The sequence below is a fragment of the Megalops cyprinoides genome, chromosome 9 (assembly GCF_013368585.1).
Source record: "Megalops cyprinoides isolate fMegCyp1 chromosome 9, fMegCyp1.pri, whole genome shotgun sequence".
NCBI classification, from domain to species: Eukaryota; Metazoa; Chordata; class Actinopteri; order Elopiformes; family Megalopidae; genus Megalops; species Megalops cyprinoides.
The window spans coordinates 23,246,353-23,273,867 of NC_050591.1; the positions used below are offsets into that span (position 1 = coordinate 23,246,353).

Sequence of the window (27,515 nt, forward strand, 5' to 3'; positions counted from 1 at the left end):
AGGACCCTCTTCCAAAGCAGAGACAATGGCCGGAACATCTTAGACTCGCATTCCACTTGAATTCCAGACATAACACCCAGAAACAGGATGCGTCTACTCCCAGCGAGACGAGACCACAAGGGCCCGCTCAGCTACAGCTCTGCCCTCACAGTTCCCTGAGAGAAGACACGCAAGGGAAGGTGCATAAATGACGTTTTGAAATGCAAGACGAGGGGAAACGCGTTTGATGGTCCTCCTGAGTGAGGGTGACGGACTGTATTTGATTAGAGCATCATTCGCGGCAGTGCTGGGGTGCGCTGCAGCGGTACGGCAGCCCTCTGCAGTTCCAGCGAAAAAGGCAGAGCATGCCAGACTCATGAGCCAACACGCTGGCCTCCGCCAGGGCCACCCGGAGGTGTGGAATGGGAAGGTGTTGTTGTGAATGTTTTCTATTCATCACCACTTGGGCTCAGTTCAAGTATGCGGCCATTGTGAACGCTCTGATACCATCCAAACTCCCCAGTCACGTTTCTCTACCCTCCAACTAATTATTTTCTCTGAAAAAAAAAAAAAAAACTCAAGGATTCAGACCAGAGTATCGTTATTACAAGAAACCTCAGGACTCCCTTTTCAAACAAAGTGACTGAGTGAAAGAAAGCAAAGCTGCCGAATGGCAATTATACCGTCGCGTCCTGAAATCTCCCTGTGCAAGAACAAGCATCTCCCCGCCAAATATGCAAATGACAGCTTTCGTGCAGTATCTGTATGTGGGCTTCGTAAAAATATGTAAACATAAATATCTACAAGGTATGATACCCTGGTCAATTGAGGACAAGCACAGGGAGACAGGAGCTGTTACATGTATTGAAACAGAAGTTAATGAATACTCCACCACAATGATAATGTAGCTACATGTGGTCTTATGTTCTCATGACTCATGCCTTCACTAGAGGTGATGGTGTCACTCTGGTACCACACAGTGCTTTGACAGAGCCACAGGCTCCAAGGGTACACTTCCATACATACTGTGTGTAGCACTAAATGGCACCACTGATATCTTAGAAACTTTGTGAATGTAGTATCAGTGTGCATGCTATAGTTCAATCAATGTTAGCGTGGTGTATGTTTACAGTGTGGTGTATATGTTGTGTGTGTTACAGGGTAATTAGTGGTGTGGGGTTAAAGTGTGATTAGTGGTGTACCTGTGGTAGAAGTTACAGTGTAATATGTGGTGTGTGTAAGTGTGGTGTACATGTAGTGTTTGTCACATTGTTATACGTGTGTATTGTGTGTAACGTGTTGTGTATATGAGGTGTATGTATATATGTGTTACAGTGTGGTTAATGTTACAATGTAACATTATGTTATGGATGGATATGGATAATATTACAACATGGCTATTGCACGACATGACTGTCGGGACACAGGAGATCCTCATTATTTTCGGAGAAAGAGAGGTAAAAGATGTGGGCCTGTACTGAGGTTGTTTAGATAAACAGGTAATTTGTTTGTTGTGGATGCCCTGCTCAGAGAGGACAGGGCGTGTGTTTAGTCTGGCCTGTATGAGGGCATATCTCTGTCGCAGATTCCATTCACCCAGGAGACAGTCTTCTTCAACAAGCAAATGTTGTTTGGGTGACGACCTGGACCAGTGTGTCTTTGCCAGTGTCCATCACTGCAATCAGTCAAACTCATGAACAACATATAGGGATACACTTCACTTTCTAACAAAAAGTTCCTGCTGCCAGATAAGGCTGGAGAAAAAAACGAGAACACATGACACGCAGCAGCATCTAGCATATTTTTCTCCCCAGACTCTCAGCATTCTGCCGCCATACACTCTAGTTCTTTTCCTTACACACAGTGTACCTGTTGTCCTTACACACTGCAGTTTCTCTGCTCACACACACTGTACTTCATATCCTCACACACTGCCGTTCCTCTCCTTACACACACTGCGGTGCTTCCTCGCAAACACAGCAACAGTGCTGAACGTGGGGACTCCATTGTGTTGCAGTCTGAGTGTTTGTTGGAAACATGCGTATAGGATGGCATATCAAAACACAGCTGAGTGTGGGTGGATCAAAGAGCCCCCTCCGCCCGTGCAGTCTGCTCACGGTCTGCTCGCTCTCGCTCCTCATGATAAGACCATCAGAGCGTTCATGCTGCGTGTTTGCCTTGACTGTGACTGTGACTGTGAATACGGCCCCAGACAGGTCTTAGAGGGGCAGAGGACCACAACCACAGCAGGTCAGGCCTCACACCCTGTCTCAGGAGGACTGATAGGGTTTCTTAGGTAACTGCAGTGAGGGAGATGGCCTTTGTGGGGGTCTGCAAGTACCATGCTGTCCGGAGACTGTGCAAACCACTTGCCTGAGAAAGTGAAAGGGTACATGAGGCATAAGGGAATGAGATGTGAGAGTGAGGATGTAAGGAAGTGAGAGAGTGAGGACATGAAGGGAATGAGAGGGTGAGGTTGTGGGGGGATGAGGGGGATTAGGATGAGAGAGAATGAAAGGGTGAGGTGTGAGGGGATGAGAGTATGCAGGTAAGAGGTTGAGAGAATAAGGATATTCAGTAGGAGAGTGAGGATGTAGTGAGATGGTGAATATATGGATGAGTGTCAGAGGTGAGGTGAAAGGGTGTGGATGAGAATGAGGAAAGTTATGAAGGGGTGAAAGGGTAGAGGCATGAGAGGTGAGAGGATGATGATATCAGGATGGAGAGAGGGTGAGGATGTCAAGGGACGGTTAGCTGATCTCTGTGGAGGACGGTGGCAGGCTTCTCGTGAGGCAGCAGCAGCAGACCTGCCTAAGCATGTCCGGAGAGCATTCACCTGCATGCTGGCTGAAAGGCTCCTCTAACTCACACATTTGCCTTTCTTCTTGTTTTGGAAATGGCTGTATTTGCAGTTGGCTTTGAAGTTATGGTATGGGTCTGAAAAGTGGTTTTTCTCTTTTTTCTTTTTTCACCAACACTCTTATCTGTAGATCTACATTTAGGGGGACACATTTTTGTACCCACTCGGACCTCTCTGTTTGGTTTCAGCTGTGCTCTGGTAGATAAATGTGCTGTATGAGGTTGCTGCTGCTGATGATGAATGCACCCTTTTTCAAGTTGCATTCCATGAGGCACTTTACAGTGTGTTGGGAAAAAGGGGTAACTCACTTCAATCACCTCACTCCACCCCACTGACCACCTGGGTGATGCACAAGCAGCGTGTTCCTTCAGAATGCCAGATGGGGCTTTGGACTGGATGCCAGTGAAAAACTCTACTCTGTGGTAAATGCAGTGGGATCTTGAAAATTGCTTGTCCTCAGTTTAACATTTCAGCCTGAAGACAGCATGTCCTATGGACTGATATGTGCACTGTGGCTTAGGTTCCTGATTGATACAGAATAAGCGTCCCTGCTGCTGGGCCATCTGCATTGAGCTCCAGCAGAAAACTGTAATTTTCAGGAGGTCCCCATTCCGAGCCCCACTCAGCTTCTGCCATCAGGCAGGGTAATACAATAAGGTGGCATGGAAGCTCTGAATGCAAAGCCCCACCGTCTTGCAATGAGTAATAGTTTTATGTTTCTCAATTATGTATAGCTGAGCTTCACATATCTGAATTCTACCACACCATACTGCGTGTCCACTATGCTATTCTATAACACCACTGTATCAGATCATTACTGGTCTGGGGGTGTTGTTAGCCTGGTCTGACGCTGTTGCTCGTTTAAACTGAATGGAGACACTTATGTTCTATTGTGCTGGAAGTCGCTCTGGATAAGAGTGTCTGCTAAATTCATGTAATGTAATGTAGTGATGCTGATGATATTAATGGCAACAGCAAAGTATTGCTCTCCTGCTTCTCTTTGTCCCTGTAGTCACTCCCTCATGTCTCTCTCTCTCTCCCTTTCCTTCACTCCTTCCTTTTCTCCTGCTGTCTCATTCCATCCTGCATGTCCCAGGTGTCTGCAGCTCCATATCTGATGGTTGTTATCTCTGTATATCAGGACCTGTGGCTCCTGAGCATGGAGATCATATCACACTTACATACACACATAAACTCGCAAACACTTGCATATTCACGTGCATACTCTGACATACATGCGCACATATGCAGGTACTGACGTACGTTCACACATGCACGCTTACACGTACACATACGTGCATGCGCTCTCACTCTCTGCCCGAACTGTGTGTAAATATGGTTTTAGTCTATCTGACTGCTGAAAAGACGCAAGCCTGACTTCCTCTGCTTATGCCTAAGCAGTTCAAGTCTGCGAGAACATTTGTGTGTGCGTGCATGTTTAGTAAGACTTCAGTCCTGCTTGTATCTTGTGCATATTATGTCAGAATGGTGTGTGTGTGTGTGTGTGTGTTCAGTGTAGACAGGACTGTTCTCTGTCTGTCTTTCGCTGTGTCAGTGTTGCATGCCTTCAGAAACCCAAACAACCTGCAGGACACGATGTCTATCACAGAGCACGGAGCTGATAATTCTGTCTCACTGCCGTGCAGACCATCTCATTCATTAAAAACACGCAACAGCCTGTAAACAAAGAGAGATTCTGTTACATGGAGAAACAGAAAAAGAAAAAAAAAATCAAACCACCGACTCTCAACCCGATATAAGATAATCTGCATTCTTGTCTGACCTACTTTTGAAAGCAACCTGAGATAAGTGGTCTTGGACTCCACTTGCTAAGGGCTATCTGGAATTTTGTCTAAGGGAGAGGAGCAGGGCTTACGCAGGCTGCATGCTGCTCAAACAAGTGCTGTGTTCACAGGCTACTTGCACATCAGGACTTTTCATCAGAAATTTTCCACTTAAAAGTTCCAGTCATTCCATGCACACACGACCTTTGACCTGTGTATGTGAGTGTGTGTATGTGTTTTTCAGTAGGCATGCATGTGTGCGTACATGTATTGATGGTTGTGTTGTTGTTGTTTTCAGCCGTGTGAGTGTAACAGGGTGTCCAGGTGTCACTGTGAAGGAGTGAAAGGCAGCAAGGTAAGCAGATGGTTGTACATCTCCGCCTCCCACCCCCCATACTTGCACTTAAACTTGTTCCACTTTCAGGTGTACTTTTTAAGTGTCAAGTGTGTGCTAAAGAGGAGAAAAAATGATGATTTCTCATTCTCAATAATTGGTCGGACTTGCATATGTTTTAAATGAATAAGCCGTTTGTAGCCAGTGATTGCCCCCTCCTGGCTAAATATGGTATTGCAGGTCCACATCCAAATTGTGGATGACTGCCTTATCTTGCAGTCATTTTCAAGGAGCATCATTGATGAGACTTTCATGCAACAGAGATTTTATATTGTAGCAGCGGTCTTGTCATTTTATACAGAAGCCGAGAACAGCCGTGCTTGCAATTATTTTTTTAATGCCGTTATCTTGAGATCACAAGTTAATCATTTTGTTATCTTGAGAAAACAAAAGGCAACAAAGCTTGTTTCCTTGTGATAATGAGTTGATTATTTCGTTATCACGAGAAAACAAAAGGTTGTTTCCTCTTATTACTTATAATGTTTATCAGAAATCAAGAGTGCAATGCCAGCATACATAGATGGCATCTTGACAACTGTAGCAACTCATTTAAGCTGAAAATGTCAGGAGTACCCATTATTGATTAACACATCAGGCTGTACTTCAGTCAAGGTCTAACACAGGCAGAAATAGCTTTCTGGCTAGGCAGAAATTGTGTCTTTCTGTTAGAGATAACATCCAGATCCTCCCCGACAGTCATGACAGTGATCTTCAAGGCTGAAATCAGGTGTGATCAAATGCAGCGTTTCCCAGACCTCTCCTGCAGGGCCCCTTGTCCTGCATGTTTTAGATCTCTCCTTGCTCCAACACAGCTGATTCAAATGATCAACTCATTATGAACTCCTGAAGCTACTTAATAACAAACTGATCATTTAAATCAGCTGTGTTGGAGCAGGGAGAGATCTAAAACATGCAGGACAAGGGGTCCTCCAGGAGAGGTTTGGGAAACACTGATCAAATGAACCAGACACTCATTTTCGAGTTCTCCATAATTATCCCGTGATTTCGAGAAAGTGAAAGTTATTTTCTCATGATAAATTATCTCCTTATCTCGAGAAATCTGCCTTTTGTTTTCTTGAGATAATGAAATAATTAACTCGTGGTCTCAAGATAACGGCATTAAAAAAATAATTGCAAGCACGGCCGTTCTCGGCTTCCGTAATTTTATATTCTGATATTTTGAGCAAAAAACGAAACAGTTTTACAAATATCATTCCATAATATTACAATGACCCTTCCACGCATTGAAATATTCTGACAGTGTTGAGTTATCTGAATCTTTTAATGATTTTTATATATAAACAAGGAAGGCCTGTGATTGTGTGAATGGGAAAACACTTAAGTGCTGAATATACTATTATTCTTTTATTCTATTACTATTATATTACTATTATTGTCAGACTAAAATTTGCTGAACTTTGCACTTTTTGCACTCTACAAGATGAATGATACAATAAACATATGATGTACTGTTTTGGCTCAATGGGATGTTTTCCATACAATGAGAGCTTGCTGAAATATAGAGTTATAAAGACAAACGTCCACCACCAAGCGCTATGGAAAATCAGTTTCACACCACTGGATTTTAAGGCCAGTCAATAGCGGCAGAATGACATGTGTAATGTATCTGTAAGATGCCTGTCCTCTGTGACAGACCTTTGCTCCTTTATTCCTTCTGTATGTGTGTTTGCATATGTGTTTGCATGTGTGTGTGCAGACTAACCCTGCTTGTCTCTTGTAGGGAGAGCCTGGATTTCCTGGGCCTGATGGCCATCCGGGAGCAATTGGTTTCCCAGGAGTAGAAGGTCCCCCTGGGCCAGCAGGTCCAAAGGTGCTAAATCACTGCCGATACACTGCTGCTACTCTGCAAATACAGATATGATTGTGACTGTATGTGTATGTATGACGCGTCACATAATTAAAAGCAAACCAAAATGTCCTGAAAGAGGTTCCAGATTCAGCTCCAAATATCTGGTAGAGGTTAGGGAAGATGAGCTTAACAGAGACAGTTTTGGTTATTTACACTATACATTATAAAGAAGTGTACAGTAATGGCCTCTACATGGAAATACATGCAGTGTGTGGGTATTAGTAGGTCTTACAGCTTTACTGCCTGGCTTGGGGGGTTGATGTACCCTGGGTACGAGAAGAGACAGGTGCAGAGAAGCTCTGCTCTCTCTTTTCTTGCTTATGTGAACTTGCACTTTCGCTTATGGCAATATAAATTTGTATGCATGTGTATATATGTTATACATCCTATAGTCGCCGTCATATGCATTCACTGCATACATATAGACTTTATTACTACCAAACTTCATCTGCAAACGTTCATTATATGTGGCATGTTGATTGTGTGTGTGTTTGAGTGTTTGTGGTTGTGTGTGCAAGTGTGTTTAAAGTGTTTCATCAGTGTGTTTTTTGCTCCATAGGGAGAGATTGGCTCTCGTGGACTGGTTGGACCTAAAGGCTCACGGGTGACCTACTAATAATGATAATGCAAAATAATGTGTGTGTGTGTGTATGTCTGCAGGCGTGCATGCATATGTTACTACAGTTTATATTTCTTTTGTGATTTGAATAGGGACTTCCTGGGATTCCAGGATTCTCTGGAGCTCCAGGTCTGCCGGTAAGTTTCTGTCTCTCCCATCTTCTCACTTTCCCTCCTTACAGTATCTCTCTGTTGTTGACATGACATATTTAAATATATTTCCAAAGCTTAAACTATAATACACATCAACAAAATAAACATCAACAGTAACCTTTTAAAATAGACACCATGAAAATATATTATATGTAATATAATTATTGTACTTTTACTGGTTTCATCCACTGTCCCATAAGTTATGGTTGGAAGCAATGTGTTATGCCACTACTCCCTTTTTCTTAAGGCTAACTGGAATTTTTTCAGTTGAGAGTTGGGAATTTTGAGCATTATCTGAAGCCTGGCGGAAAAACAGCCTCAGTGGAAAAACAACCTGTGTGTATGTATCTATTTTGTGAATTATATGGTCTCTTTTAGGGCATCCCTGGAAATGAAGGAGATAGGGGGCGTCCGGGAATCCCAGGATGCAATGGGACAAAAGTAAATCTGTACCACTTACTGTATCCTCTGTGCTTATCACATATACACGTCTCTTACGCTCTTATGGCATTTATGTACACTCTTAGAGAGGAACACACCAGACAGCACCTCTAATAACTAAGTCACCTCTAATATCTGTATATCTCCAGGGTGACAAGGGATGTCCAGGGCCACCTGGACCTCCAGGGCCTGAAGGGCCACGAGTAAGTAATATTTAGCTACTGTCACCTGTAAATCATTGGCATTTTCAGTTGTCAGATAACAGGACAACAATAAAAACATGTCATTGTCAAGTGGGTCCCTCATCAGGCAACTGTGTCTGAGAGATCCTTCATCACATGCCAAGACTGAAACTAGTTTCCTTTTGCAGGGCTTAGATGGAGAAGTTGGACCAAAGGTATGTGTTTGTACTGTGTTTAGAGGCCCCGGTGTTGAAATGATCCCTTTTTTCTTTAGTTATTTGTGCTTGTCCCTCCAGGTGTGATTTTATGTGCATGTGCTTGTGTGCATGTGTGCTTGTGTACATGTGTGAGTGTGCAAGCAGGAGACAATGTACATGTGTATGTGTCAAAGGTTGTGTGTGTGTTTTACATGGGTGTTGTATATATTGTATATATGTATTTGTGTGTGTGTGTGTATGGTTCTGCAGGGGGACTCCTGTCCTTTACCAGGTCCTCCAGAGGTGAAGGGACAGCGAGGCCTACCAGGACTTGATGGTCTGAAGGTTGGACATCTGTTTCCAGTTGTAGAGCATGCTTCCTCTTACCCCTTAATGCTCTGTAGCTCTCACTTCCCTACAGCTATCACAGATTTATACCCATTTACACTTCAAAGCACCATACCCCTCAGAGCACTACACACCTCAAAGGGTGCTGGGCTGTTGCTCTGCTGCTTTTGCTTGAACAGTAGCCTACAGGAGCCTATTCACTGACTCTCGCTAGAGCAGAAGCTTACTCCGTCTGTTTGTGCCTTTCTCTGTACTCATTACAACATTTTGGAGTAGACTACCTTGAGTCTTCAGTCCACAGGAGTGTAAGATGGATTTGCTCACCATTTAGTTCACCCTTTAAGAGACAGAAAGGGAATTTGCCTATATTCCCTTTATATGAAGCAGTTAGCTAGCAAGATATCTGGGTAATTTGGCAATCAGCTCAGTAGCTGAGTGGACTTTTTGTGTGGTTTTGTGTGGCCTCTCAAGAGCAAATAGTTTGTATAACTGATACGATAATGTTAGCTCAATATCTAATATTGTTTAATCTAGGCCCTGGTGCAGTGTTCTTTTTTCCAACATAAAGTAGATGTTTATATTTAGCTAGTTAGCTAGATATCTAACTAAACAGATTCTTTCATTGTTTCTGCTTCTGGTTGTTTGGAGCCACCCCACTTTCCATTTCACACTGTAGACTTGGTGTCTTGGGAAAATATTCAGAGCTTTATGAAAAGGTAGCTATTTAGTTAAATGGTGAAAATATGTGGCCAGTGCAATTTGTGAGTTGCAAATTGACTCAATTCTGCTGTGATCATTGTCAGTTGGTTGATTGTGAGTGCCTAAAGAGCAAAATTTTGAATCTCAGAGGCAAACTTGTAGGTCTGTGCTGCAATAGTGAATTGGTAGAGGCTCAGAAACTGGTTAGTGCACACTTTATGGAGATAGCATTCATACCACAGGAGGGAGGAGTGTTTGGATCAGTCTTGGGAAGAGGTGGGCAATTGTTGGCTGTAATAGAAGAAATTTTAATTTCCATCTGATTCCAGCCCTTGCTGCAAGAGGAGTCAGACCATGATTTTGAAAGTAGGAAGACTGATGAGCCCCAGGCCACCCAGGAGGCACTATTCCCTAAGAAAATGGAGATGGTTATAGTGGTGGATTCAGTATTTAGCAGTGTAGATTTCACAGTGTGCACACATGAAAAGGATTCTTGTATGGTGTCTTGCCTACGTAGGAAACCTCCTGGAGCATATCGACAAGCCAGACCAGGGATGAATCCATTGGTTCTCAGTGGAACAAATGACATAGGTAAGGGTAGGTTTGAAGGTGTGCAGGACAAATTTGTTGACTGAGTAAATAAAATTTACAGCAGAACCTTCATGTTTGTCTTTCCAGATTGTGTGAGGATTTTACTGGATTCTGCCAGCAAAATGTTGTAACGTATTGAAGCAGATTTTGTTTGTGTGTGGCACTGGGGCTCTTTTTCAAACATCTGAAGTCTGTGCAAATGGGATGTGTACACCTTGAACTGGAAGTGTGCAGATGCAGTGGGCCAGCATATACTTAGAGTAGCTGAGGAGTATTTAAACCAGGGACTTGGATGGCACAAAGTTGTTGGAAATACAGACTGTCTGAATGGCCAGTATCAAGAATACTTTCAATGCTAGAAGTATAGAATAGATATTTTAAGTTTGAAGTTCTTAGACTGAATGGAGATGCTGGTGGTACAGCTGGCATTACAGAGAATTGGCTACATGTTTGGGATGGAGGCAACAGTGGCATAAGATGTGATTTACTTTGGGAAGCCAGAAATGGTCTAAAATCCACGTTTGATCTTGTGCCTTGCATCCTGAGCGCTGGGGAACCTGATGTGAGCACCAGGCCATCCTCTGGTGCATGGCATTCAGAACCAGGGATAGCGCTCTGGAGAGAGCTGACGGTGAGATTCTCTCAGCACACCCCACAGTACACTGAAACCAGTCTGGGGCCAGTAAATGCGATGTGACAAGCGGTTGTGGCGCTACAGGAATAGAATGCCTCCTTTGAGTGAGTGGCTCTAGGTTACCTATGATTTCCTCCAGTGTGTAAAGTTGCCTGATTAGACAGGTCATTGATCATATGTTTTATTCAGACATTTGAAAATGCCTTTTCTAGTCGAAGCGGTATTCTTTGATTACGCCTGGTCAAAAAACCAGGAAGACAGTCCGAGGCAGAAACAAACCAGGAGCAGGGATCAAAGACAGGAACAGGCTGGGTCAAAACCAGGTAGGCAGACAGATCAGGCAACCAAGGCAGGAAGTCAGGCAGAAGTCAGTACAGGAACAGTAACACGAGCAGCAAGACGGGAACACAACAGAGAAAACACTGAGACAAACTGGCAACAAGACAGAGACAAGCAGGGAATATTGAGGGCTGGGCTGACGAGGAGATGGGATGCAGGTGGGCAGGCAGGCAGGTGGAGGCGATCAGGAAATCAGGTGGGCGGGGACAGGGCAGAGAGCGGGGCAGGGCCGGAACACATGGGAACTGTAAAGAAAAGCACATGGACGACACTGACAGACAGGGAGAAACACAAAAACAACAGCTAGGGGGCCGAAGTACTGACAGAATCAGGTTCATAGTTGGCTATCGACTGATCACCAAGGATAAAACTAACAAAGGAGGGGCAGATCTATACATAAAAGAATATAGGGATGTGGATACGAAAATAAGTACAGTAAGCACTCAGTGAGTAATTAGCATATCGTAGAGCACATGGCAATGTTAACATGGAAGATCTTGACCAAACTGTAGAGTTTATGTTCTGTAAGAAAGCCACTTTTGCAATGATGTGTCCAGTGTTAAGCACCACACTATTAGAAGGGTGTACTGGGTCTTTAAAAAGTACAGAGAAGGGCAACAAACACCGATCCCTGTTCCAAACATAGAGATTATGTTGAAAACAAAAACAGACCTTAAGGGTATTTGAAATTTTTGAATTTCCATTTTCCGGAAGTTTTTAAATTCATGAAAATGATTAATAAACTGGATGACAAGCTATTTCAGTGAGATCTATCAGCAGAACAAGAGCCCAGGGGTGGAAATGAGATAAGCTCAATTTCATACTAACACTGGAAAGTATTCTTTCACTATGTTTCTCTTTTTTCTAACAATGCTTCACTCCTCACCACTCTGAACCCCTTATTATTGTGCACTTCTCAGAAAGGTGTACACCATGGCCCTATGCTACTGTGTAATTTTACACCAGCTTGGTGTGTCTGACTAGTGTCTCTGTTTCAGGGTCAGCATGGCGCACCAGGCCTGATGGGTCCACCTGGTCCCATGGGGCCGCACGGTATGCCGGTGAGTGGGTCACTTTGTTGCAGAGCATCCTGATGGCGCTTTTTTCATAGTTACACTTATTGAAACCAGTTGCATAAATGAATAAAATTGTGGCCTACGTAAGTCACTCTGGATAAGAGCATCTGCTAAATGACAGTAATGTAATAATGTAATATAAAACATTGACGTGTCTATCATCCCTTCAGGGGATACCAGGGTTACCTGGTGTGGCAGGTGAGAAGGTAAGGCATTATTTTTAATAAGGTCACCACAACTGTCTGTCTCATCACTATTTCATCTCAATTATGATCTCTCTTAAGCCCCCAGGACACAAGCACTTCTTCTTCTCTTCTCAGTATGTGCTGGAATATCAGAAGACAGCATGAAGTGACACAGAGACCTTGTATTTGATCAGTCTGTTCCTCTCTAGTGTTTATTTATCTAGTGTCTAGTGTTTATTTGTCTGTGTTTGGATCTGTATGAGTATGTGAGGTCTGTACCTGTGCATGTGTGTACATATTTGTATGTACATTCATGTGTGTGTGAGTGTGTGTGCGTGTGTGTGTGTGTGTGCGCATGCATATGTGTGTGCCCATACGTGTGTCTGACATTTTTACTTCCTTGCAGGGTAAGATGGGGCAGAACCCAAGTAAGACAGGATGCCAAGGTGAGAAGGTAAGAGGTTCATCCCAGCACTAAAGGCTCGCTTTCACCTGCTGTCACCCGTCACTTTCACCTGCTCCGTTGAAACTATTATAGGCATGAGAATGGCCATCGGTGCTCACTGCAGTGTAAACAGCCTGTAGGTCTAAAGGTGAAACAGTCTGGCTTATTTGGGCTGACACCTCCACAATGTTATTTCAACTTTGTCCAACACTTCCCCAGGAAATGTGCTTTGCTTGAGTGTATCGGTCAGGGAGAGTGGCAGTCAATACTCTGATGAGGGGTGTTACGTGTGCTTCTGCAGTTCCACCAACAGCTGAACATACTGACTCAGATTCAACATTTACTTCTTTATATTTTATTGTTTGTTCAAATGATTGCTGCACATGAGGACATTGGATTGTGACATTTATTTGTGACTTTTAGGGAAACAGAGGTGCACCTGGGAGTCCTGGCCTGAGGGGCCAGATATGTTTTCTGATGTCCCCCAGTGACATGAAGGTAAATAAGACACACACACAGACCGGCACACACAAGTAAACATACACGCACATACATACATGCACAGGAAGGACACCTCAGGATATAATGTAAGTGGGAATAATTTCATAAGTTGTGGTTGTTTGCAGGGAGAGCCAGGTGATCCAGGAGAGCAGGGTTGTCCTGGGATACCTGTAAGTACACACCTATACATTGACAGCTGTCTTTCAGTCGTCAGCAGTATCCTCTGTATGGCCGTGTGTTGTTCATGTGTCTCTGTGTCAGGCTCTGTGTGCATTGTATGATCCTGTTTGTGTTGGTGTTACTCTTTGACCCACTTTCTGTGCAGGGACGTCCTGGGAACGATGGATGTAAAGGAGTGAAAGGTGACCCAGGGGAGCCTGGCTCTCTGGTAATATTTTTCTCTACATGTCCGCTCGCATGCCAGCTAGGTCTTAATGGCTCATATATTATACCTCTCTCTCTCTCCACTCCTCAGCATTTTCTGTGTGAGATGCAAGTACCTTTTAGACAGAATTTTGCACACAGGATTACACATAGGAATAAATAGCAACCCATGCACCCATAAGATCCAAAGGTTCATCACAGTTTTTGGCCCCCTCTTGAATTTCCCTCTGTGGCCACTGAAGGTCTTAAGGGCCTTTCCCCTGTCACCCCTCTCCCATGGTCTCCTCCTCTCTCTGCCTTCACCTGTCATACCCTTACTGGCCACAGTATCACATGACTTCACAAACCCACATAGTTGAACATTTTCTTCTACAACACTTTTGCACTTTCTACAACATTTGCTTCTACAACACCACATCGACTGCAGATGAGCAAACAGATTTGATGTGTCAGCAATCTGACAAGTCGGTGATTGGTGTCTGTCTCCTCACAGAAACTGTTTTAATTTTTTAGGGAAAACCGGGGAAGGATGGCAATCCTGGAGAATATGGTGCAGAGGTAAAAGAAGCAGTGTCTGTTAAATGTCAGGTTTCCCTCAGGTAAATGGTGCTGGACTGTTGTCCTTGAAGGACATCCATACTATGGATCTGAGGTTACACCCCACCACATTCCAGGTGTGGCTCTTAGGTCCTGTGGACCGGACTTGGTTGGACCACATATATCAGATCATCTCCTCAATGCACCTTAAACATATTGACTGTGTTTACTGAAGCCTCTTTCCCATTGACCTGCCTTAGCTAAAAGCTAAAACATAACAAAATACAGGAAAAAGTATACACAAAATGAAAAATGGAAGACAACCCACACTATTTAGTATTTCAGCTCAGCTGCAATAATAGTTAAAACTTTAATTCCTTTCAAGAAGTCATTTTAATGATAGAGTGGCATAGGTGTCAATCTTCAACAATCTGTTACAACCTACAAGAAACATGGTCAGTCTATTGGCTGTGAATAAAAAACAGGATAAACAAGTAAAAATGTCTAAAAAATCAACAAGGACATTCTTTACATTGGGGATTAGGCTTATTTTGTTCTTTTCATTTAGTGAACTTATGAGGGAGCTAAAGAAATTTATTTTATCCTTTGGCTGTGTGTTCCTTCTCTGTTGCCTGGGAAAAACACTTGACAAAAGACTGTGATTTGCATCTTGCTATGCTGCTATTTCCTGTTATTCCTGAACTGTCATGAAGTGTGTTTCACTGTTGAATATTTATACTGTACTTAAAGTATGTAAGCAGCAATGTAGTTCTATTTGCATACATTGTTAGAGAATGAGATATGAACTCGCCTTTAATGTCCCTTTAGAACTGGTGATAAATGAGCATTCTTGTTAAAGAGATTAATGTCCCAGATATGCTTTGGTTTCAAAATATGCCTCTAACAAAAAGCTTGCTGGTTGGAACTTCTGCTTCCTCATATAGGGGGAAAAAGGAGAAACTGGCTTTCCTGGTCCTCCAGGGGTCGTCGGTTCAAAGGTTAGTGGGGTGTTGGGACCATAGATTAGCATGTCTCTGATTCAGCTTTAGCTGTTGGCCTGACTGTGATTGCCTGTAACTGGTACCTTTTATGTTTGTTTTCCTGCAGGGTGAAAAAGGTGACCAAGGCCCCAGCGGTTCTCCAGGGGATGTGAGTGGGGGTTATTTCCATTAATCACATTACTATGAATATCCACATGATTCACGTTTACTTACTCTTTTATTTACTACATTGGTTGAAATAATCATGTATGTATTTGACTCCAAATGGTTTGTATTTTTATTTGTTTTATACTGTATTCATTCTAATAGTTCTTTAAAATAGCAAACCTGGTGTGTGTGTTGTCTGCAGGTTTTAATATATGACAATGACATCAAAGGACAGCCAGGATTACCTGGCCTGCCAGGACCACCAGGCCACCCAGGATACCCAGGTATATATCTGCTATGTCCTTCTTAAGTTACTCTTACAGTCAGTTAATCAGTCAATGATCTCAATGTTTTCCCTATATTTTCAGGTGTGGATGGCTTCCCTGGAGAGCCTGGCTTACCAGGTAACATTTCCTTAATTTATTTTTATGGACTGTGAGCTGCGGAGCCACAGTCAGTGTGGGCACAGGGGAACATACACACAAAGACATACACACACACAGACAGATTGCCATAATAACAATCATTTTGTCTTTATATATTTCTAGGGGTATCTCTCCCTGGTCCTCCTGGGCCACATGGTTTCCCTGGTTTTAGTGGCCCCAAAGGGGAGAAGGGTGACCCCACTCCGTATGACATAGGTCCCTCTGGACCCAGTGGGCCCCCAGGACCGACCGGCCCCAGGGGAGACCCAGGACCTCCAGGACTCCCAGGTAGCTGTTCAACGTTGGCCACTGCTACTGTCCACACCAAAGATAGTAAATGAAGGTAGCTACATACATTGTGCGTTGGGTCTATGAGAGAATGGTGGACACATGGCTAATGACCTGATGGAAAGATTAGGCCCACCTGCTGGTCAGCCTTTATGTTCCACAGTGAAGTTTGATGATGTGTTTCTCATCCCTAACAGACATTCCTGAGGAACGACTAATGCCTCCAGGGCCACCGGGCCCCAGGGGTGATGCAGGACCCCCTGGAATGCCAGGAAAATTTGGAGAAAATGGTTTGTTCTGTTCTTTCTGATAGATTGCAAGAAGTGTGAATGAGATCAGATAAGAGTTTATGACAGAAGAGAGAATAATTTAGAGCAGTCAGGTGTTAATCAGCAATTAAAGGCTTATCTATGTGGGCTCTGCCAGAAACAAACTCTGAACTGTGTACCGTTCTCAACCTCAACCTGTGCTCACCTGTCTAAACCTGCCCTTACCTGTCTACACCTGCATACGCCTGTATTAACCTGTCTTCACTTGTCTATGACCTGTCTTCCCTTGTGTACACTTGTCTATACTTTTCCTAATCTGTGCGCATCTCCTCACCTGACTAAACCTCTCTTTGCTTGTCCTCTTTCATAGATCTGTTTTATACATTGCCAGACCCTGATAATTGTGTTGTTATCTGTATTGCAGGTGAGAAAGGTGATTTGTGCAGAGTCTGCGAGCTTATTGATGCCAAACCTGGTCCCCCTGGTCCCCCAGGAGACCCCGGGATGCCTGGACCCACAGGTAACAATCATTCCCCAACACTCAAGCCAACATATGGCAGGAAGTCATATGTTCACCACTTAAAACAGATATGGGGAGAGGGGAACTTGGAAAGAAGCAGGGCTTATGTACCTGTGAGCAGAGCAGACAGACTCCGCTTGCATGGGATCAGTTTTTGAGATTTTTGATGTGACAGCACACCTGCCAGCACTCTGTGTTGACTTCCTTGTAGAACCAAGTTTTTAAGCAGTCATATTTTAATGTATTCATGATTACACAGCAATGCTATACAAAGATTGTGGATTATATTATCCATCTGATATGTATGTGTGTACCTGGTCAAAAAGGTTGCTCTAATGGGTTCATAGGAGAGAGTACCAGAGAGGATTATGATAATTCTTCCATTGTACTCTATAAGACCAGAAAAGTAAAAACTTTCAGGGGTCTTTCAGGCAAGTATATGTGTTTTGTGCATTTATATATTGTTTTGTACATTTGTACTTTTGTGGGCTTGTTTTTTACTTCTAATTTTATGCATCTTCTGATGTAATTCCCTGTGGCTTACTAATTAATCAGCCAATTGTTATAATGTGATTGTGGTACCACATGGTGTCCTCCTCTTTGTGGAAGATGAGCATATTCAGGTCCTTTCTGTGTCCAGGTATAGAAGGACCTCCAGGTTCTAAAGGAAGCAGAGGCATCAAAGGCGTGAAGGGTCTGGGCGGTTCACAGGTAAGTCACCTGGACTACAGTAACTAAATCCGTCTTTCCCTGATACCTAGTTAAAATGGTTAATCACCTGTGTGGCAGCAGATAAAAGTCCACGAACCAATGTGAGAAGCAAGGATGAAGCTGCATTACAGTAACACAATTACACAAATAGTAACACTGTTGTGTAGAATGGAAGTACAGGAAGTATAGGATTCAGATCCAGGAAAGATCCTTAGGAATATAGCTGTGCAGAATGGGTGATAATGATCTGAGCAGATTTTCACTGTGGCTAACAGTTTTCCCTAATGCTTTCCTTAGCAAAATGAAAATGCATAAAAATCAGCATTTATAGTATATTCTAATGAGCATTCTAAAGTGGCTATGTCTGTGTCTATGGCATTCCTTCTTACTGTGCCTATGGTGATTCCTCCTGATGTATACATGGTAACTCTTCTGTATCTACAATAATCCCTCCCTCTGTGTCCTATGATGATTCCTCTGACTGAGTTGTGTGGTTATTCTTCCTGTAATTCTTCTCTTAAGGGACCCCAAGGTGAGCCAGGTGCTAAAGGTTTACCAGGACCAAAGGGAGACCCAGGCTGTGGCCATCAGAAAGGAGAGCAGGGAGAGAGTGGACCTCCTGGATTTTATGGGTTCCCTGGACGTCATGGAGTGGATGGGACCCCCGGTAACCCAGGAATCAAGGGCCCACAGGGCCCGAAGGGAAATCAGGTCAGTGAACTTCTAGCATCCTTCCATAACACAAGTGTAGCAACTGCAACAGAGAGGGTGCGCAGGTATATAGGAAATAGAGTATTAAAGACAGATGGTTGTCGGTGTCCTGTAGGCAGTGTCAGTGAATGCCAGTTAGTAATATCACTTGGGCAGCGTATGATGAGATCTGTTTCCTGCAGGGCCCACTTGGGCCAAAGGGGACTTCTGGCCCCTGTGGACCCCCTGGGGAAGATGGAGCCCCAGGACAGAGGGGGGTGCAGGGCCTAGTTGGCATAGGACTAGACGGTGACCCAGGACCGAAGGGCATCCAAGGTGTGCCAGGCCTTCGAGGGAGACCTGGAGAACCAGGTGATGAAACTACTGTGGAGCAAAACACAATATAGCATAATACACCCTGCAGCTTGACATACATAGTCTGTTTTCTGTCTATTTTTTTGTCTTGGTTACAAAATGATTTCGTACTGAGGTCGTACTTTACATGTCAGTAGAGGGAGAGCTTCACATCCTCACACACAGCTCACTCTCCATAGCATTATGCACACGTTGTTACACTCTCTGATTCTCCCTCACAGCTTCTGTGTCTCCATGCCAATTTTATATTTTCATGGATGCCATTCCCTTACAGCAATTTTTTGCATTTTCCATGGTCACTGTATGGTTATGGAAATTGCTCTGACCTATGACACTGCTCTTCCTTCAGGAGAAAAAGGATCACCAGGCGAAGTAGAGGCCACCCCTGGGGATCCAGGCCCAACAGGCCAAAGGGGTGCACCAGGGAATCCTGGAGCACCAGGTGAGCACTGGGACTTGGTCTTCACTGGCACCAGGTGTGTGCTTTGAGGGTGGGGGTAACAGGGGGCATTGTAAGTGCTGTCTAAAGCATATAACACAGGCGAGGAAAAATTTATTAAGATTAAGGTTGATGCCTCACTGAAGTAGACTACTCTATGAGGATGTCAGCCACATTTTCACTGAGCTGGCATTTCAGGTGATCCTGGGCCTCATGGATACATGGGCTTTCCTGGTTCCTTTGGGGTTAAGGGTGACAAGGGAGCCTCAGACCATGGTCCTTCTGGAGCCCAAGGGGCCAAAGGTGAGAGGGCTACAACCCCTGTATTCCACCAGCTTTTATGGTGCACGACTGAAGGAAGAGGTCATGTGTTTAAATTCTTCCTGTTTATGCAGGTGACAAAGGCAGGCCAGGGGAGCCAGGCAAGCCTTCCGTGGGGGCCCCAGGAAGAACTGGGCCAGATGGAATGGCTGGGTTGCCAGGACCAAAGGTCATAGCTGGTTGCTTTATTTGGGTGTCCTCAGAGAAACTCTTTTGTCAACTGACCATGTGACTCATATGCTCTGTCTGTTCTCAGGGGGATATGGGATTTGGACTCCCAGGGACAATGGGCAGACCAGGGCTCCCAGGGGAGGAAGGCATGATTGGAGCTGAAGGTGATATGGGGTTAAAGGGTATCCCTGGATGTCCTGGAAGCCCAGGGCGAGAGGGCCCACCTGGGGAACGAGGTACTGCTACACACCCACTCTCTCTCTCTCTATCTCTCTTACACACAAACACACACACACACACACACACACACACATACAAGCATACAAGCATACTCACTCACTCACATTCCCTTGCTGATGCATACTCATGCACACACTCACACACTGGCTCACTCATTCATACGCTCACACGCAGGTGCACAAATTCAAACATTCACACTCACGCTCATTCTGACACTCACTTACACACAACAACATATACACACACACTTTCCTGGCTGTGTTATGTAGTATTACTTGCTGCTTATTTACTTGTAGTACTGCTGTGTCTCATGGATATTATGATTCAGTGACATTGAGATATGTACGTAGGGCTTCCCATGCTTCCCACACTCTATTATCAGGTTAGTACATTAGTCTAGGAGTGTTGCTAGCCTGGTCTGACACTGTAGCTCATTTAACTTGGATGGGTGCACTTCTGTTCTCTTGTGCTGGAATTCGTTCTGGATAAGAGCATCTGCTGAATTTATATAATGCAATGTAATTTGGTGGTTCTGATTTTCCCAGGATGCCCTGGTCCTCCTGGTCAGCCAGGCTTGCCGGGTTGTCCTGGGATCTGCATAGCTGGAGGAGCAGGCGAACCAGGTCCTACTGGTCCGAAGGGAGACATGGGTGTAACTGGTATGTGGACTGAGATTTTCTGGATCTGTTCCAGTAGTTTACCCATTCAAACATGATGAGGATTTTTTTTTAAATATAAATGTTACTATGGCATGAACAGTCCCTGGATCCATCATAAGTAGGTAGGGGAGATGAGTATCTCCTCTTCAATAGCTCACTTTGGCAGTGCTTGTCAGCCTTCTCACTGAATACTGTTTCAATAGGCTTACTCTTACCTTATGGACTTATTATGAAAGGTACTCCTTCAGCAACAATACACAAGTTCGCCCTTTACATTCGCCCTTTCTCTACCTGCCTTTTGATACACTCTTTTCTTCCTGTCTCTCTTTCTCTTGCCCACCTCTGTCCCTCTCTTTCTCTCTCTTCTCCAACCCTGCCACTTTCTCTCTAACCATGTCTCTTTCCCTCTTGCTCTCACTTTTTCTCGCTCCCCTCTCTCTCTCCCCTCTCTTGTGGATTGCAGGGCTGAAAGGAGAGATAGGGAAACCAGGGGACCCAGGCGATCCAGGAGAGGGCTTTCTTGGCCCAGACGGTCCGTTTGGACCTCCAGGAATCGATGGAGTGCCTGGATTAACAGGATGTGCAGGGCTGAAGGGTTTCAGAGGCCAGGATGGTGTACTTGGACCACCAGGTAACCTACCTGAACTCAAGAACACTACAACAGCTATTTTAACAGTTTAAAAATAACTGTTAACTTTCAGTCTGGACTCAGTGAATCCTGCTACTTCCTGATTTCTACATCTGTCACTATTACATTGTCACACCCAAATGTCAAGCTGATGTAACCCTAGCTGATGGCATCTCCCTGAAAGATGCTCTTTGGTGATGTGTCTGACCATTTAGGGCCATCTGTAAGAGTGACGGTGATGTGGTTGATGGTCAATGATTGTTCACTAGCGTTATGGTGACAGTGATGACCTTGTGTCAGTCCTTTAGAGTAATGGTGATGCGGTTGGCGACAGATGACTGTGTGTTACACTAATCAGTCCACATTCTCTGTGTTCCTGTAGGCTGTAGAGGTGATCCGGGGGACCCAGGCACCAATGGAAGCACTGGACCAAGGGGAATAGAAGGAATTGATGGACATCCTGGTCCCAAAGGTCTGACTGGCTATTCTGCTCATACAGTCACACTCACATTAATACCACTACTACTACTGATAATGATGATGATGATGATGATGATATTATTATTATTATTATTATTATTAATATAATATACCTCTTTGGTTCTTTGTACAGAAATTTGTTTTGTGCTCGGTCAACATAATAAGAGCGACAGAGCAAAATTCACCAATTAAACTTAACGTTTAACCCACAGTCACAGTTTCCATTTAACATTCAGTACATTAGACAAAAAGAGGAGAAAAAAAAGTTATGTAATTTCCCCATCTCCATGAAAAAGAATGTCAAATTTGGTTCAGCTTGATGAAAAATACAATTAAAATGCCAGGATCCTTGAATGACCTATTCAGATGACTAATGGTTGAGGGGATAAACTGTCTCTGCCCATATTAAACTGTGGCACTTTATATTTCCTTCCAGAGGGCAATTCAAAAAGGTGTGGCAGACTATTTGTAGTGTCATTAACAATTTCTTCTGTGCCCAAATGACGTACAGCCCGAGTGCCCCCTGCACTGCACTCCACTCCATAGTGTTTAGACCACAAGGCAGCCATTTTCTTTAGATTCTTCTTATTGCTCACTGAAAGTCCACTGTTCCAGGCCAGGAATGGAAAGGCCAGGGTGCTCTGTGTGACACGTATAGAGTGTAATATTTTGATGTACATATTGACTCTTTCACCTTCTTTCGCTGGAAGTCAATTTTGTCTCCTTCACATTAATTTTTAGAAATGCTGCTTGCACCAAGTGTACACCTCCATTTTTGCTTCAGAGTTGGCCATGTTGTTAATAATAATGACAGGTTGTTGATGTCATCATGTAGATGTTACCCTTAACATGTTGTCCCCTATTGAGAAGAAAGTCTATTACCCATAACTTAATCCTGGTGTCTACTGTAAAATGTAATGCAAATGTAAATAAGATCCAAAAAAAAAAATCCACACATATGAACGTAGCCACTCAAGATGTATATGGGTGCTGTGCAGTATGGTCAAAATTGCATCTACTTAACTCTTCTCCCTATATGCAAACTGCAATGAGGCAAGAAAACTATCTGCTTGAGATGTGATGCATGATGAGATTACATGCTCAAGACACTTGACCACAACTAAAGTTAATGCCACAGGATGATAATCATTAAGCTCAAGAGAATTGCTTTCCTTTGAGACCAGTTTATATTTCAGAGCTCTCCCAAGGGTACCTTGTGTTCTGCAGAGAGCTATTAAAAAGCTGGAATAAAATTCCCTCGCAGAAGCAAAGGTCACTACAGAAACAGATTCTTCTGGAGTATGGTCCATAGCGGATACCTCCTGCACATGTCTGCGCAAGAGAAACACCCCTGCAGGGTCTCCATCTCCCCCTTTGACCACACTTGCAGTAGCCTTTCCCTTATTTTGGCCTGCTTTAATTTCTATTTGTATAGTGTATAGTGGTCAGATGTGTTGTGGTTTCTCCAGTGACCTGTAGGCTCCCCTATATGTCGCCCCTGTATGCTCCCATTGTATTGCATGTGACTTATTGTTCATAGGTAGGTAATACAGATTGGAGTGTGCCGCAGTTAAAATCTGTTGGAATAATTTTAGGTGCATCTGAGGATACATCCCACAGCTTACTGATACACTGATAGATTGTTTGAGAATTTTTTTGAGAATGTCTGCTGAGGGTGGTACACAAAGAGCAGCTACAAATGTCTACCCAAACACTCTCAGGAGATGCACAACACTGTAACGTCTTTCATGCAGATAAAGTCTCTTTTGTGTATAAATGAACACCAGCATTTTTCTATATAGAAAGAAGGATGGAGGTGATTTGGTTGGTTTGTTTTACAGGGGTCACAGGTTTTCCTGGAGAGAAGGGCCTACCAGGTGACAGAGGACCCATTGGGGACCCAGGACCCCCTGGAGATCAAGGACCCACTATTGATGTTGATGTCTATGGGTCCCCAGGGGACCCTGGATCTACAGGTGAGGTGACTTCCTACCCTTAACTAAACCCCTTTCCTATGCATCTCTATCTTGCAGCGCACATCAAAAAGTTTGAATTGCTCATATTGAACTACTAGATCAATGATGCACCCAGAAACCTAACTGTGGAATTGGTAAAAATTTAAAAAAGAGTCACCACACATAGATGGCATATAGTTCACCGCTTGCAAACCATCTTAACTAAGCAATCTTAAAATCTGACTACAGGGTAAGCATTGCCATTCAGATTTCTTTCCAGTGAAGTACTGTAGATATTTTTGTTTTTCCTTACGTTGTATTGACTGAAGCCTGACTGACATGATGATGTGCTCAAATATTTGTTTTTCAATAAAAAAACAAGTGCTGTCTGGCAATCACTTTACATGTCTCCCATGGATCAAGAATTTGGGACCCATTGTCTGTATTGACAAAAAAGTTTTGATGACTGATACAAAAAACATTGGTAACCTTGGTGAGAGAGTGGATGTGGGAGTCACCTGTGGGAGTCGCCTCATTGACTCTGTCAGTTGATGCTGAAGTTGATGCCTATTTATTGGTAACCATCAAATATTAATGCTAGTGCTTCCTTTGCATCTCCAAGAATAACAAATTGACCATGTTGCCTTCTCTCACCTGTTTGTATTGTGAGACTCTCCAGAGTTAGCCAGAGTTTAGCCATAGTTAGCCACTGTGCTGTGTGCTTGAGAGGAGAAAATAATTAATTTTCACTGGAATATTTACACATCAGATTGCCCCCATATTTTAAATGCTTAAATCTGAATCCCTTCAATCACAGGAAAATGAATATCCATTCAAGGGTTTGATATAACAGGGACAATCAGCAGTCCTGAGGCCCTCCTGTCTGATCAGTTGCTGTGCAGACTGGTTGCTGGGGCTCTGTTCTCTGACTGGCTGGTGTGTGCACTCTGTGCTCTGATAGGTCTGCTAGGGGTGACAGGTCCTAAAGGGGATCCAGGCTACCGAGGACCCAACGGACCCAGTGGGAAGGATGGGAACCCAGGCTGTGCTGGTCCACAAGGTGATCAGTACCAGCCAGATCTGCATCCTCCCTGTTTCCTCAACGCTCTCCTGACCTGGCTTCCACACCCTCACCATCTCTTTACTGCTCCATACACCACCCCTACTCTATCCATTTACTACGCCCACACTAATCATCACAACCCCTACACCAATCCACACAACAGTTCTACCACACCCCTCCACCACCCTTACACTCTCCCTGTGCCAGTTCTACACCACCTCTTTACCACTCTTGCAACCATAATATGGTGCTTCAGACAGGCTAACATATAGCATCATACTCTACCTTCCCTGTCCAAGTGCCTGCCTTTATCCCATCATATGTATGCCTGCATACTCATATCGCTGTTTGTATTTGTCCTCAGGGCCTCCTGGTGACCCAGGTGCTGATGGGAACCCTGGATGTCCTGGTTTCCCTGGGAGCCTCGGTGACCCTGGAGAGATGGGCCCGTGTGGTAACACACATGCACTCACCCACACATTTGGAGATGTGGTACGCTGGTTGAAGGTTTGATGGAAAATTTGGTTTCCGTATCCAGGTCTGAAAGGACCCAAGGGGGTTGATGGCATTGCTGGAAATCCAGGATTAAATGGAAAACCAGGCTGCGATGGGCCAAAAGGACAGAAAGGTGACCCCAGCCCCCCGGGGCCTGGCCCAAAAGGACCTTGTGGAGAAAAGGTATGAGCTCTCAACTGCTTACATTTAACATCCAGTAATATAACACTATTGCACTTTACTCCAGCTGCTTTACTCCACGCTACACGATGCTGTCATTATACCAGCCAACCAAATCCATTTAAGATTAAGCTTTTTTGGATGTGGGTAGTGACGGTGAGTTACGAGGGTGAGAATGTCTTTACGTTTTGTGTGGGTTTTTAATCGATGTGTTTAGAACTGTTAACATCCTTAGCAAGCACTCCCAGACTGGTTTGATTGTTTATCTTTTGCACATCAAAAACTGTTGTTTATTGGCTCTGCTCTGTAATATCTGCACATGCTGTTCATGTTATTGTTCAAATAAAGGTCCCCCCCTCTCTGTGATGTATCCATGTGTAGGGTGTGCCGGGACCGCCAGGTATCAAAGGAGAGAAGGGAGAGAAAGGCATCTTGGGTCCTTTGGGGCATCCAGGCTCCTGTGGTTCTGCTGGACTTCGGGGAGATATGGGATTTCCAGGAGCTCCAGGTACCTCTATGCTTTTATTCTGGGAGAGACCTCTGTATCTCCCCCCACCACTAATTATACCCCATTATATATTTGCTATCCTTTGACTCCTAACTGAACTTACTATCACTTTGGTCCTCACTCCTTGTTGACACCAAGCAGATACTCACTCCTCACTGACTCCCAGCAGAGATACTCACTCTTCTCTGACCCTCAGCAGAGATACTGACTCCTCACTGACCCCCAGCAGAGATATTCACTCTTCTCTGACCCTCAGCAGAGATACTCACTCCTCACTGACTCCCAGCAGAGATACTGACTCCTCACTGACTCCCAGCAGAAATACTGACTCATCACTGACCCCCAACCTTGCTTTGTGTGTTACAGGATCTCCAGGCGTGGTGGGGGAGAAAGGGTTTGATGGACTTCCAGGACCCCCGGGGAATCCTGGGCAAAATGGCCTTCGGGGTATGATTCAGCCAGCTAGGAGGGGGAGAGCATGTCTGAGGGGGCAGCCCATGTGTGTGCGTAGAGAAAGGTTGTGTGGGGGTGCAGAATTTAGTGCTTACTGTTCAGCATGTGTCCAATGTTGAGAGAGTTCAGAGCCTTCAGTGACCCATACATTCTTTTTACATTACATTATTGGCATTTAGCAGGTACTCTTATCCAGGGTGACTTACAGTGGTTGCAGTTTTTTACAAAGTTATCCATTTATACAGCTGGATATTTACTGAGGCAATTGTGGGTTAAGTACCTTGCCCAAGGGTGCAGCAGCAGTGCCCCAGCAGGGAATCGAGCGGGCAACCCTCCAGTTACTAGCTCTGCTCCTTAACCATTATGCTGCACTGCTGCCCCTTGTTCAGAATGTGCAAAGTTTTCAATGTCCTCAGTGTTCAGAGCCCTTCAAGGACAGCTGAAAAAGTGGTCATGTGTGTACCTGTGTCTAATTGTGTTTCAGTGAGAGCCTGTGTGTGATGATGTAACTGTTGACTCTCACTCTGTCACCGTGCCTGCTTGTATGGGGCTGTTTTGTTTTGTGTAACCAGTTGAGCTCTGCTCCAATGTTGCAGGAAAAACAGGGGCTGCTGGTGATCCTGGTATCCCAGGCAGCAGAGGCAACCAAGGCTTTGATGGAATTCCAGGCCCCGTGGGAGAGAAGGGCAATGTGGGGGGTGGGTAGAATGCCACACACACACACACACACACACACACACACACACACACACACAGACACACAGACACACACACACACACACACACACACACATACGATTATGCAGTCGTACATACAGCAGTGTTTGTATTGAGTCCTAAGTTTTGATTGTTTTCTTCACTTCACAGCTACTATGACTGGAGAGCCAGGCAAAACAGGAGAGCAGGGTGAAAGTGGTGAGTATGAGACTGATGATCTCATCCACATAGACTGCTGCTCAGAAGGCTTACACAAGCAGTCATCTGAAATGCTTTTAGCTGAATGCTGTCTTTCGAGTCTGTGTCTTGCTGGATTGAGTCTTAGCCCTTGTGTGGTGCATCTTTGCTGTGTTCTTAATCCTGCTGTCTGCTTACAGGTTTGAAGGGAGACGTTGGACTTCCCGGCCCCCTGGGCCCCCCTGGTCCACGTGGCCCTGAGGGAGACTCTGGTCCATCAGGCCTACCAGGCCTCTCTGGGGACCCAGGTCTTCCTGGGCCTGATGGAATGTGCTTTAATGGGCCAAAAGGAGATCGTGGACCAGATGGCATCATGGGGAGAGCAG

The 27,515-nt window shown here is 44.4% G+C and overlaps 1 protein-coding gene across 1 annotated transcript in view; it reads left to right on the forward strand.

Annotated features, from left to right (window-relative positions):
• Positions 1–27,515, forward strand: part of col4a3 (collagen, type IV, alpha 3) — a 36,655-nt gene that overhangs the window by 2,698 nt on the left and 6,442 nt on the right. Inside the window, exons 2-42 of the mRNA XM_036537176.1 lie at positions 4,922–4,978; positions 6,759–6,848; positions 7,447–7,491; positions 7,599–7,643; positions 8,037–8,099; positions 8,249–8,302; positions 8,470–8,496; positions 8,749–8,823; positions 12,088–12,150; positions 12,336–12,371; positions 12,757–12,804; positions 13,219–13,293; positions 13,422–13,466; positions 13,622–13,684; positions 14,194–14,238; positions 15,162–15,215; positions 15,325–15,366; positions 15,568–15,649; positions 15,734–15,769; positions 15,914–16,078; positions 16,276–16,368; positions 16,772–16,867; positions 17,508–17,578; positions 18,101–18,289; positions 18,472–18,640; positions 18,993–19,085; positions 19,281–19,385; positions 19,478–19,572; positions 19,660–19,810; positions 20,360–20,473; positions 20,937–21,104; positions 21,484–21,573; positions 23,423–23,557; positions 24,498–24,596; positions 24,964–25,053; positions 25,138–25,277; positions 25,656–25,782; positions 26,149–26,229; positions 26,832–26,933; positions 27,103–27,150; positions 27,330–27,515. Coding sequence (XP_036393069.1) covers positions 4,922–4,978; positions 6,759–6,848; positions 7,447–7,491; positions 7,599–7,643; positions 8,037–8,099; positions 8,249–8,302; positions 8,470–8,496; positions 8,749–8,823; positions 12,088–12,150; positions 12,336–12,371; positions 12,757–12,804; positions 13,219–13,293; positions 13,422–13,466; positions 13,622–13,684; positions 14,194–14,238; positions 15,162–15,215; positions 15,325–15,366; positions 15,568–15,649; positions 15,734–15,769; positions 15,914–16,078; positions 16,276–16,368; positions 16,772–16,867; positions 17,508–17,578; positions 18,101–18,289; positions 18,472–18,640; positions 18,993–19,085; positions 19,281–19,385; positions 19,478–19,572; positions 19,660–19,810; positions 20,360–20,473; positions 20,937–21,104; positions 21,484–21,573; positions 23,423–23,557; positions 24,498–24,596; positions 24,964–25,053; positions 25,138–25,277; positions 25,656–25,782; positions 26,149–26,229; positions 26,832–26,933; positions 27,103–27,150; positions 27,330–27,515 — 3,652 coding nt within the window. The remainder of the gene's footprint in view (positions 1–4,921; positions 4,979–6,758; positions 6,849–7,446; positions 7,492–7,598; positions 7,644–8,036; positions 8,100–8,248; positions 8,303–8,469; positions 8,497–8,748; positions 8,824–12,087; positions 12,151–12,335; positions 12,372–12,756; positions 12,805–13,218; positions 13,294–13,421; positions 13,467–13,621; positions 13,685–14,193; positions 14,239–15,161; positions 15,216–15,324; positions 15,367–15,567; positions 15,650–15,733; positions 15,770–15,913; positions 16,079–16,275; positions 16,369–16,771; positions 16,868–17,507; positions 17,579–18,100; positions 18,290–18,471; positions 18,641–18,992; positions 19,086–19,280; positions 19,386–19,477; positions 19,573–19,659; positions 19,811–20,359; positions 20,474–20,936; positions 21,105–21,483; positions 21,574–23,422; positions 23,558–24,497; positions 24,597–24,963; positions 25,054–25,137; positions 25,278–25,655; positions 25,783–26,148; positions 26,230–26,831; positions 26,934–27,102; positions 27,151–27,329) is intronic.